The 12,173-nt window shown below is 39.2% G+C and overlaps 1 protein-coding gene across 1 annotated transcript in view; it reads right to left on the reverse strand.

Moving 5' to 3' along the window:
* Nucleotides 1–12,173, reverse strand: part of LOC101846768 (sodium-dependent lysophosphatidylcholine symporter 1-B) — a 32,835-nt gene that overhangs the window by 17,551 nt on the left and 3,111 nt on the right. The window contains exons 2-8 of the mRNA XM_035972355.1: nt 11,904–11,978; nt 10,992–11,144; nt 9,742–9,863; nt 8,301–8,466; nt 5,273–5,351; nt 3,108–3,226; nt 749–913 (exon numbers count right to left, since the gene is read on the reverse strand). Of these exons, the coding sequence (XP_035828248.1) occupies nt 749–913; nt 3,108–3,226; nt 5,273–5,351; nt 8,301–8,466; nt 9,742–9,863; nt 10,992–11,144; nt 11,904–11,921 (822 nt within the window). The 5' untranslated portion in view covers nt 11,922–11,978. The remainder of the gene's footprint in view (nt 1–748; nt 914–3,107; nt 3,227–5,272; nt 5,352–8,300; nt 8,467–9,741; nt 9,864–10,991; nt 11,145–11,903; nt 11,979–12,173) is intronic.

Here is a 12,173-nt window from a genome sequence, read left to right on the forward strand (position 1 = left end):
AGCGCCCGATGGGGGAACATGGTGATTACTACCAGACGCTACCAGCGCCCGATGGGGGAACATGGTGATTACTACCAGACGCTACCAGCGCCCGATGGGGGAACATGGTGATTACTACCAGACGCTCCCACTGTCCAATGGGGTTTAAAGAGTTAACAATTCCTGAGCAGCTGGCTGATGAACTTTCCAAATAATGTTGAAGTTCTATATTCAAAATCTGAGAGGGCCCGTAAATGTTCTCCTCCCTTGTAGAAGGTTTTCCTCTATAATAACATAATATTATGACTGTAATTACCTCAAATGTGCTACACAGAGGGTGATTATTAAAATCCAAACACCTATAAATAGATAACTACTAGCTGGGCCCCCTTTCGATGAAAGGAATGATCGGTGCATTAACACCAACTGAAAGTCATTGGCCTACTATATTACAGTCTATTGGAATGGAACAATAAATCTTGAGAGAAAAGTGACACACGTGTTTCTAAGTTGCCAAATATAGTATAATAGAAGTACAGATTAGATTGATTCTCTATTCCACTTTGGTGGTTGTGCACTTCAGAATTTCAAAGGTGTGGAACCAGTGCACACGGATAGTGAACGAAAGCCGTACTTGAAATAAACAAAACCTCGCGGATTTTCTAAAATTACAGAGACAGAAGCGTCGGCCAACAAAAGCGATGGCTAAATAAATTTTTTAAAAAGAATCTTTTGGTGAAAACCGCATATCGATCGATGCAATCATTACAAAGCCTTTTGAATAGCAAAATTCGGCCACCACAAAGAGATAATAGAAAAACTCTGACATTCTAGATGAAGTACCTTTCTTCTCTCGAGAGCCAAAGAAGACGACGAGACAGCACACCAAGTAGAGGCCAATCACCACGGATGACCCCTGCATGTATGCATCACGCTGGAAAACATCAATGGTAAAATTAACACTTTAGTCTAAAACCATGCAATAATCACCGTTGTCACAAGAAGATAAAAAAAAGTCTATATCACAACTTAAAAAAAAACAAAAAACACATGAGAGTTATTTATTTTTTAAAAAGAGAGCAGCATAATAAGTATTTTGCTTCATTCACAGGGGACTTTTGAGAATGTTATTTATTGTATCATTTTATACTACATCCACATAACTTAAACTACAGTCAAACCTGCCCTGACGGCCACCTCTATAAGACGACCACCTGTACAAACGGTCACTTTCCATTCCCCCCCCTTGCGTTTTTTCTTTATAATTTAACTGTGTAAAACGGGCACCTGTCCAAAGCGGCCACCATATTTTAACACACAACCCCTATCACACTAAGCAATAACACCTGTCTTAGACGGCCACCTTAGTGACTCCATTACGTTTTGTCATAAATTGTGCATTGGCCCCTGGCGTTGTGGGGGAGCTGTCATAATTCAGTCACCTGTCGTTGTTGTTAGGTAGTCCCCCCAACCGATCATGTTGTGTAGGCTCCTCCCACTGTTGACCAATAGGTACCAATTTTCAGCTGCTGGTGAAGTAAGCGTGTGATCCCTCATAACCCATAAGCCCCGTCCAGAACTCAAACACAAATCGTAAGTGAGATGAGTGGTCACTGTTTACCCAGTCTGTAACAAAGTAACAAAGGACGTCAACATGAGCTTGTGACAGAAGCGTCGCTCGTTCTCCGAGTGGTGGCGACCCATGTGTTTGTTTTAACATGGCACTTGGTCTTCCTCGTCTGACACATTTCGTTTTATTGTCACCATTGTGCAAACTCAGCAACAAAATAAAAATGTTAAAAAATACAAACCAACAACAACAACAAAAACAACAACAATGCGGCTACTGTCGATTGGGACCTCAGATGGGAATGGTTTGTTTTCTTCATCTTGATCAGTCCTGCCTAAGACGGCCACCTGTCTTATACGGCCACTTTTCTCCTGGACAATGGGTGGCCATCTTACACAGTTTTGACTGTATTTAGGACATGGGCTGCTCCAACGCTGCCTTTTACAACAACCCCAGGCCGAGTTGGTTACATATATATGGTCTTCCAGGTCTTGAGAGGCTGTACTAAAATAGCATACACAATACAGCTTTTAGTTTAGTTTGAGTGGAGGTTTTACGGCGCTCGCAACTGCATAAGGTCATATGAGCGCCAGAAGATTTGAGGTGTTACAAGAGAGTAACAAACATAAAAAAGAAGAAGGGGAGATAAGGATGATAGATGTTTGATAGGAAAGAAGGAGCAAACCACACCAGAGCACCCACCAACCACCCACCAATACAGCTTTGCCTGGGTGGTAGATGTAGAGGAAGTAAATTGCCCAAGTACTACTTCCCTGCCAGAGAGAAGCTGACTATCAGAAGAGAGAGGAAACATAATCCAACCACCCCAACCACGACATTCCAGTGTCCCCACTGCAACAGACATTGTACATCCAGGATCGGATTGCATAGCTACATGCGCGTCCACAGATGAGCTGCAGGATTTCATCGTCATCTTCGGCAACGCAGGACTACCTACAAACTTCCCTCCCATAAGGCTGAGACTTTCCTGATGTGCCACATCAATCAATCCAAGTTCAGAATGCTACATTAGGGATTTGAAATGATGTCAACCGAGCTCTACGGTGCGCCCACCTGCTTTTCCAAACATTTACAAGATTTGCACAATAACCAAGCACTCATGCTATAAAGGAAGAGGAAGGCCACGCAAAAGGTGGATCGAGGGTGTCAAGGAAACCCTAAGAAAACATAATATCACAACTGAAAGAGCTGCGGAGCTGGCCTACCATAGATAACTGCATCTCCCCTCGACACTTAGCGGCAACAGAGGATGAAAAAGTAAAAATAAAAGTAAGTGCACAATAATAAACTGTCATAACACACAACTCTCTTGTGACCCGCTATTCCCGGGGTGCCTTGATAGTCGAAGCAGACTTTGTGCTGTTGAAGCTAGAGAGGTGAGCAGAGTAAGCCTGATTCCCTGTATGGACTTCTCTGTTGACATCCATCCCTTGGCGCTCATACGACCTTAAGCAGTTGCGAGCGTTATAAAAACTCTACTAAAACTAACTAACACACAACTGTTTATCTTTACAATAATTCAGTACAAGACAATCACCTGAGCTGAGATTGTGAAGTTGTGCACATGTTTTTCATCACCCTTACACCGAGTGCTCGACACAAACATTCCTTGAACAACCACAGCGATAAGGACACCTATAGCTTCAAATCCCATTCCTGAAATCAAAATAAAACACATGCTGTAGAATAGAAAAAACCAGTGCTTCTAACTCAAATGTGAGGCAGCGTGGTGGAATCAGGCTCTCGTCAATTTTTGGGCATGTAGAGTTATTGGTATCATCTTATAGCTTGCTCACTTGTCTTTATTTGTATTTTAAAAAATCCATTTATCTTGAATACAAGTCGAGATATTTGCGAAAGAAGGAGGTGGGGGTCACTAGTTTTCAGAGGTAAAATTAGTAAGAAAATGGCTGCCAAAGATTAGTTATTTCCTTAGCTTAAGAGTCCGTGGTAACTGAAAATTTACATTTTTTGTAGTTTTAATCAACATTTTTCAGAAAAATCCGCATAGAAATGAGTTCTTTAATGGGCATGAAAGGTGTTCAGCCAAAAAAAGAAAATTTGATAAAAATTCAGAAACATGCGGAAAAATGCAAGTTTCTTCACTTTGATTATTTTGACGAGAGCCTGATTCCTCCACGCTGCCTCACAAATAGATATTTGCTGTACTGTCAAATAAACTCTTGCTGTATCGTCAAATAAACATTTGCTGCATTGTCAAATAAACATTTGCTGTATCGTCAAATAAACATTTGCTGTATCGTCAAATAAACATTTGCTGTATCGTCAAATAAACATTTGCTGCATTGTCAAATAATACTTACAGTTACAGTATAGTAAGCAAGAGACATCTAAAAATCTCCAAATATAACACATTCAGGGATAACATTACATTAAAGCTTTCAATGGTACTTTACGTACAAGACTCAATGCATTATCATGTACATGCTCCACTGACGTAAGGAGGCTGTATTCATGATCTAAACTGGGTCCTAATACTACAATAAAAACGGGACACCATCCTATACATTTTACCTCAGTTTTCACATGTTAGGCTGTGCAGAATCTATCCAGGGACATCTCCGACGGAGATACACCAACCAAAATGCTTTGTGCCTCTGGACCAATGAAAAAATCTGGGGGGGTTCAGGGGGGCATGCCCTCCTGTTTTAACCCATTATTTGATATTTTGCTGCTAAGTTTGAAATTTTCTTGAAAATAATTGATTTGCGGCAGTTTTAGTGGCTATATGTGTGATATGCAGCAAATAATACACAGTTTGACCCCCTCAAAGCAGTGCATCTGTGTGCGGGAGTGCGTCTCCGAATAGTTCCAGGATTCTCACTGGAGACGTCTCCGAATAACTTCTGTCGTTAGGCTGATTTTGATTTTCAAACTGTTTTTGATATGATCTTCAATTTCAAGAAATATATTTTAAGTTTAAACTCCCTGTATCAGAGCTGAAAAGTTTCTTTTAAAAAACTCTTCAAACAACATACGCTTCGAATGTATCTATTGAAAATCAAATCTAAAGTCATCGACTCTAATTTCTTTCCACACAAGAGGATTTTCAACAGTTGTGCCAGTGAGCAGGACAAAAGACAGGGTGAAGGTCATGTGGGGAGAGGCCAGTTACCAGACTTTATATTAGCAAATATAATAATATATTGTACACAAATATTGCACACACTTTATGTTATCATATAATGCACACAAGTTATTTGTGCGTTTGTGCATCGATATAAAGAGACAAAAGAATGAAGTGCAAGAAGACAGCGTCCGGAAAACAAAATACACAGAACAACGGGTCTACTCATCGAAAAAAAAAGTTTGTTTTCGGTAGAGACATATAAAAATCAGACATCAGTCAATCAATCAACCAATGATTTATCAAGGATTGGCAAAACAAGAGTTACGAGACTTATCACTGGAGCTACCCCACGGCTGACAATAGAAACAATGAACTGCTTTTAGTGCAAGCAATATTAAATAAAGATCTACAAATTTATTTTCTTCACAATCAAAAAAGGTGGGTGGTTGGCGGATGCTCTGGTGTTGTCTGCTCCTTAGAATTTCCTCTCAAATATCTATCGTCTTGATCTCTCCTCCTTCTTTTTTTTGGTGTTTGTTACTCTCTTGAAACACCTCTAATCTTCAGCACTTGTATGACCTTATTGTGTAAAAGAAAGGAAAAAGACTCACGTATAGCAGTAATGGAGTCCCTGTCTTTCTGCCTCGTAGCCACATACATGGTGAGAGAAGTGTACGGAACGTGCAGGCACTGGGGAGGTACACACAAAGGACAAACAGAACTAGAAGAAGTTAACTCAAAGCATTAGAATTTACACACAAATGACAATTAATTAGACTTAGAAATTACATTTCAGTTGAACCTATCCAAGACAATTACATTACAGTTGAACCTATCCAAGACAATTACATTACAGTTGAACCTATCCAAGACAATTACATTACAGTTGAACCTATCCAAGACAAGTATCCACTGTCAAGGCGAAAGAATCGTCGTCTCAGACAGGTGGTCCCCGTGGGCAGTGTCATTACTACATCATCATCATCATCATCATCCAGTTCCAGATCTGCGACAGACATTGGCGATCATGGTTCTCCATTCATTCCTTTGCTCGGATGCTCTAAAAAAAGCCACGTTTCTCTGATCTTTCACCGTTACCCATTTGTTTAAGGTTCCCCAAGTATGTTGTTCTGGGCCTTCCCCTGCCTCGCTTGCCCTCAATTTTACCAGTGAGAGCTAGATGTTCAAGACCCTTATGTCTATTCAGGTGTCCCAAAAACTGCATTTGCTATTTCCTGATTGTTTTTAAACATTAAGTGTCCCACGTGGGCTTCATCAAACACTACCTCATTTGATTTCTTTTCCTTTCACGATACTCTTAGCAGTCTCCTAAGAAACCACATTTCTGTTGCTTCCATTTTATTTTCACTGTCTTTAGTGATTGTCCACCATTCACAGCCATATAGAAGGGTTGACCAAACATAGCATTTCAAAACTTTCATTTTAGTCATTAGATAGATAGATAGATAGATAGATAGATAGATAGATAGATAGATTGATAGATAGATAGATAGATGTCTTTAGTGATTGTCCAGCATTCGCAGCCATATAGAAAGGTTGACCAAACATAGCATTTCAAAACTTTCATTTTGGTGTTCATTGAGAAGTTTCTATTTTTCAGGATTGGGCTCACATTACAACATAGAAGAAAAAAAAACACCACAGGGGAAATGGGAAGTGGTTATTTGTATAGTCGGCTGTCTTAGACAGGTTCTTTTTGAAGCAAATGGCTATTCTCCGGCGCCGCGCCGGTCAATAGATCGATGGCTTTTCTCCGGCGTCATGAAGAGTTGCACAATATGTCGCTTCTCCACAGCTTTCCATCTCCCCTGTCGGCACATTATGGCCATTATTGCTGTATGTTAGTGTTATAGCGCCTATAAATGGCCACTTGCACTGTATGCTGCCCAGGAAGTTGAGTTTGTTTCAGAATGTTCTCGGGTCTGTTGGGGTAATAGTATAGATTGTGAAGCGCATACGGCTTGCTGTTGAGTGGGGATTCGCGCTATACAAAAGCTATCTGTTATTATTATTAACTTAATTCAGTGCCAGATGCGCCTTCTTGTACTTCAGGTTGTGACTGAGGGTTGTTGGCGCCTCTGGTGCTGTCACCTCTGACACAGAAGTTCCTCCTTCTTCCGTCACTGGAGCTTTCATTGGGTAGTGGCTGCATGTCCACCTATGGTGAATGGCATTCTGAAGAAATGCCGACCGTGATGAGTGTTTGTGTTGCTGTTATTGTTGTTGTTAGCGATCAAGTAGTATCTGAGCGTTAACTCTTCTGCATGATGCCATTCTGTAATAGCTGCATGTCTGTTCTAATTGTTGTCTTGAGGAGTAGAGTTGGCATTGCTCTACCTATAGGAGAAGTTTGGTTTCATTGGTGCGTATATTTGTTTGGTCATAGAGAAAACTCTCCTTGTCTTTTAAAGAAACTGAACAGGGGGCAAAAACTTTACCTTCGATTTTCTCAATACAGCATTTTTCGGGAAAGCCCCTTTGTGCTTAAAAGCGGCCAAATAATCTTACGAATTTGATAGAACATATAGAACATTTGTTTTCTGATCTCATGGTCTTAGTAACTCAAAACGACCAAAAGTGACAGATCAAATTTATAATTCAAACGCCACAATTTGTCTAACACTGAAGATAAAATTCAGTACACAAAAAATTTGAACAAAATAGAGAAGAGGGCACTAGAAAATTGAGCTTATTGCAATAAGAGCAATGAGTACAGCAAGGTTCTTCTATCACAGCAAATATATTTCTGTCTAGTTCTCCTCTGCTAATACCTGATGTGAGAGAGCTGCTTGATTGTAAATTACTGATAATAAATATTTTATGAGGTTAGCGACATAATTAATTCAGATCATTTAGTTTTAGGAGATGATGAATGAACTTTCATTGACCTCTGGCCTGATAGTTTGTGTGGTCAAGTTCAGGGGTTGACAACCATCTTATCAGTGTTTGCTTTCTCTCTCTCTCTGTCTCTCTCTCTTACTCTCTCTCTGTCCCTCTCTCTCTATCTCTTTCTCTCTCTCTCTCTCCCTTTCTCTCTCTCTCTCTCCCTTTCTCTCTCTCTCTCTCCCTTTCTCTCTCTCTCTCTCCCTCTCTCTTACACAGACACATACACACACTTACACACTAAAATGCCTACTTCAAACAGTAGTGACAAAACAACAATCAAAATACACTTCTCTACAGCTGAACACAACTCTCTCTGCTGCCAGGAGTTAAGACATACCTATCGAGGCCAAAGTCTGATGGGACATGACAACCTATCACACAGACAAAGACAGAAATGCTCAATCAGACAGACAAAGACAAATGCTCACTCAATCAGACAGACAAAGACAAATGCTCACTCAATCAGACAGACAAAGACAGAAATGCTCAATCAGACAGACAAAGACAAATGCTCAATCAGACAGACAAAGACAGAAATGCTCAATAAAATAATGTCCCCACGCAGAAGAAACTGCATTCATGTTTTCTGTGTGCATGGATGAAGAGCCAGAACATTACACCATAGACGCCATCTAATGCACAGTTCACAAACAACAACTTTCATTAAAGCCTGGAGCAAACTTTCCTCCTTTTAATTAAGACAAACTAGTTCCACCCTTCGAATATACTCACAGATAGCAACCCTTCAAACAGGCAGAACATGCAAAAGTAGAAGCCTAACTTTCCGGCATTACTGGCGTCAATGACCTCCTTTCCGTCAGCGTCTCTGACAATGTCCCACGGCACATAGAACAGCAGGAAGTAAGCAGCGCACGCCAGAGGTGCCGAAAAGATGATCCTGAGGATGATAAAAAAAATTATAACGAAGGATGTCTGTATTAGTAAAATTAAAAAAAACAAAACAATAACCATTTGTGGGGCGTGTAGACGAAATGAGTTACTTCTCGCAATCCACAAATGGAGATATTGGCCAAAAATCGACACTGGGGTCAATTTTGTAGATTTTTCTATTGATGTCCTATTCTTTAAGTATGACATTGTGGTAGGTCTTTACTCACCGGAGTTTTCTACTCGACTGGCCGTGTAGGACAGTCGTGTCAGGTGGTGTTTTTCGTGTGAGCACTTTGCAAATCCGTGCGAAGTCGTGATCATGTCAGCTGCTGTGTTGTGAGTTAACTGAGTGTTCGGAGAGTCATTACAACATGCTTTTTATTTTTCATACTGATTATACGAATCATAAGCGTGATGTAATGTATTCAGGGCTTGAATCTGAGAAGTAACTCATTTTGTCAGCTCGCTTCACATTCGAATTATATTTTTCTCATTATCCTTGAGCCTCTACTCTTCAATCAAATTTAAAAAAGGGTACATAGACACTGATACAAAAGTGTGACAAAGGTCTAACACTTTAACACACCTTTCAAAACTGTGCGTACTTTTTTTAAGATGCTGGACCTCAAAATATAATTCTCTTCTTCAACAAGTCCTTCAACACACAAGGTCAAGAACGCCTTGTTGGGGATTTGAACCAGGGTCATTCACACAGTACTCCAGCATGATGTCAACTGAGCTAAAAGAGTGCCCCTAATGTGAAGAACATGTAAATAACTGAAAAAAACAAAAAAAACCTTGCAAATAATTGTCCCTGTGGTTTTATGCACCAAGCATAATTTAACAAAATTTGATCATTTTTTGCATAATTTCTGATTAATTTCCTCTATCATTCTTTGTTAAAATTAACAGAATCGCATAATTTCACATTTTTGGGCTCAGTTTTACATAATTTCAGAATTTTTCTTGCACAAAACGACGAGGACAAATAATTAGCAAGAGCCCTGAAAAATCCAACAACAAAACAACAAAGGTTTACGCACACTTGTTTGCCAAGATAGTTTGATTTCCTAATCTTGGAAGCAATGTGATATCAGAACACAATTGTCGGTCCAGTTTCTCTCTGATAATATGTGACAATACACTACTGCGAAAGTCATCATTAAAAACATTTTTTTTATAAAACAGTAACTGTCAGCAATACCTAGAGCAGCAATCACCGAAAAATCCAGTGCAATAAAAACACGCCAAAGATACACACAGCGTTGTCTGATTTTCTTACCACGGCCTCATTTTCCCCCATCGCGTGTTGGTTCTCTGCACCAGGAGACCTATACCCGGGTCTGTGATCGCATCCCAGGCCTTACCACTGAACAAGATGATGGAGACGTACTTTGGTTCTAGCTGAAAAATACCACGGTAAAGAAACTGATGTAAGGATACGAAGAAGATGGCAAGATGATGTCAGAGAGGAGATGGATACAACCTGGACAGGAAAAACAGCTGATTAAACAGAATGGAGGTAATTTTTGGAGGGCAACATCCTGCAGTGGATGAACAACACCAACACCCACAAAGAAAGAAAGAAAGAAAGAAAGAAAGAAAGAAAGAAAGAGAGAAAGAAAGAGAGAGAGAAAGAGAAAGAAAGAGAGAAAGAAAGAAAGAAAGAGAGAGAGAAAGAAAGAGAGAAAGAAAGAAAGAAAAAAAGAAAGAGAAAGAGAGAAAGAAAGAAAGAGAGAGAGGAAGAAAGAAAGAAAGAAAGAAAGAAAGAAAGACAGACAGACAGAATCTGATAGCACAAAGACATCAATTTCTCTCACCCTGTGTTTTGCTAATCTTCAACAAAGACCACAGAGTCGTTTTCAAAACTATCTTTAAAATGCAAAAGCACAACTGCTGCGAATATATAAAGAAAAAGATTCTGTCGATAACAACACAAAATAGTTGGAGCTTTTCTCTTATCTGCCTCTGACCAAAAAGCTGTGATAACAAAGTAACATGACAAGTGGAAATTAGCAATTTGATCGAAAAATCTGAAATGACAAACTGTGAATTGACAGACTGTGACTGACTACGTAATACATTAACCCCATCCGTACGCCCTGAGGTCATTTTGTACCAACGGGGTTGTGTTTCTTCACATCTTAGAATACTTCTAGATCTAGTGCCAACATCTCTTTGAAACTTTCAGTATTTTTCAAAAAATAATTTTGACAGACTGCTAAACAAAGTGTACGGATCGGATTAACGAGTAAATTTCCTCTTTGGAAAGTGGCGGCACAGAGTTTCCCACGTCGTATGGATACGATAGTAAAACATGATGTACGGATAGGGTTAATCCATGCATCACATGATTAAAATATCCACTAGATTCCAGCTGATATCGCTTTATTTTCATTTCTGCTATCCTGCCCAATACCAAATGTATACCATTCTACCGACATTTAGGCTAAATTTAAGGTTGTAAACACTGAAAAGCTGTTTTTGTGTACTTAGATCAAATCCTACAAAAATATGGGGGTACAAACTCACCAGGGCAACTTCAAGCAAGAAAATGTTGAGGAAAAAGCCGATGACGGTGCTGGTAATTTGGTACGGGGCTCCTCCAACGGCAAAACAAAGTTTCCTCCAGAGAGGTAGAGGAATGTCCACATCACTTGTCCTCTCCTCATCTACTCTCATGTACTGAGAGAGTATTAAAAAAACCGGAAAACATCTTTTTCCATTTGCTCAATTTAAAAGTTACTTTTCCTCTTATAATAGCCAATACAAGCAGTTAGGATTGGTTCTGTAGCCATTGAGTTTTCATAAAGGGTAAAATGTGAATGCCTTCTTCATTTAAAAACGTTGGTCTCCATCAAGAATTATAAATTTGTCATAGATAGTTGACAGACCAATTGAGTATAATTGATGCATAATATAATATTATAATATGCGGCATCCTGGTGATATTAGGCACTCATCAAAATAATGAAATTGAAGAAAAGGGCGTTTTTCTGCCCAATTTTTAACACATTTTTTTTTTTGCTGAACACCTTACATATTTTTATAACATGTCCTTTTGAAGGACATCTTTGTGTAAATTTTCTAGAAAAACATAGATCAAAGGTAACAACAAAAAATATAAATTTGCGACTTCTTAAGACACTCAATAAGCTTTGGAAGTCACGAGACTTTGGCAGCCATTTTCTGACTTATTTTGCCTCTTACACCAGGCCACCCTTACCTCCTTAAATGTACATATTTATATCTCCAATTAAACAGAAAAAGAGAATATTATAATATAGGGAAAATTGTTGGTTAGCAAATCACTAGAATTTTAAAAAAGTCAGCATAAAAATTGCTCACAGAGAAAGAGTGAGAATGTACAAAACCGAAACACAAAAAAAGGTAATTTCAGTATAAGATCATGCAGTTTAACTAACAAAATTGAATAAAACTCACCTTTGGCTTTTGTGACATGATGTATTTTGTGCGAGTCTTCCAGTAAGTACAATGGTCTTGTAAGTATAAGGAGAGCTGTGACAAATATAGATAGATGTAGATGTCAGAACGTAATTAATGTCTAGACGCTAGATAGTTTTTAAAAAGTTTTCCAATGGTACCAAGAGCACACAAGACTTTTGTTGCCCTGCCTAAAATATTACGAAGTGACTATTTCTCCGAACGTTCGGAGAAATAGTGCCGATCTTTATTTCTCCGAACGGTTTCCGG

The sequence above is a fragment of the Aplysia californica genome, unplaced genomic scaffold, assembly GCF_000002075.1.
Source record: "Aplysia californica isolate F4 #8 unplaced genomic scaffold, AplCal3.0 scaffold00662, whole genome shotgun sequence".
Lineage (NCBI taxonomy): Eukaryota > Metazoa > Mollusca > Gastropoda > Aplysiida > Aplysiidae > Aplysia > Aplysia californica.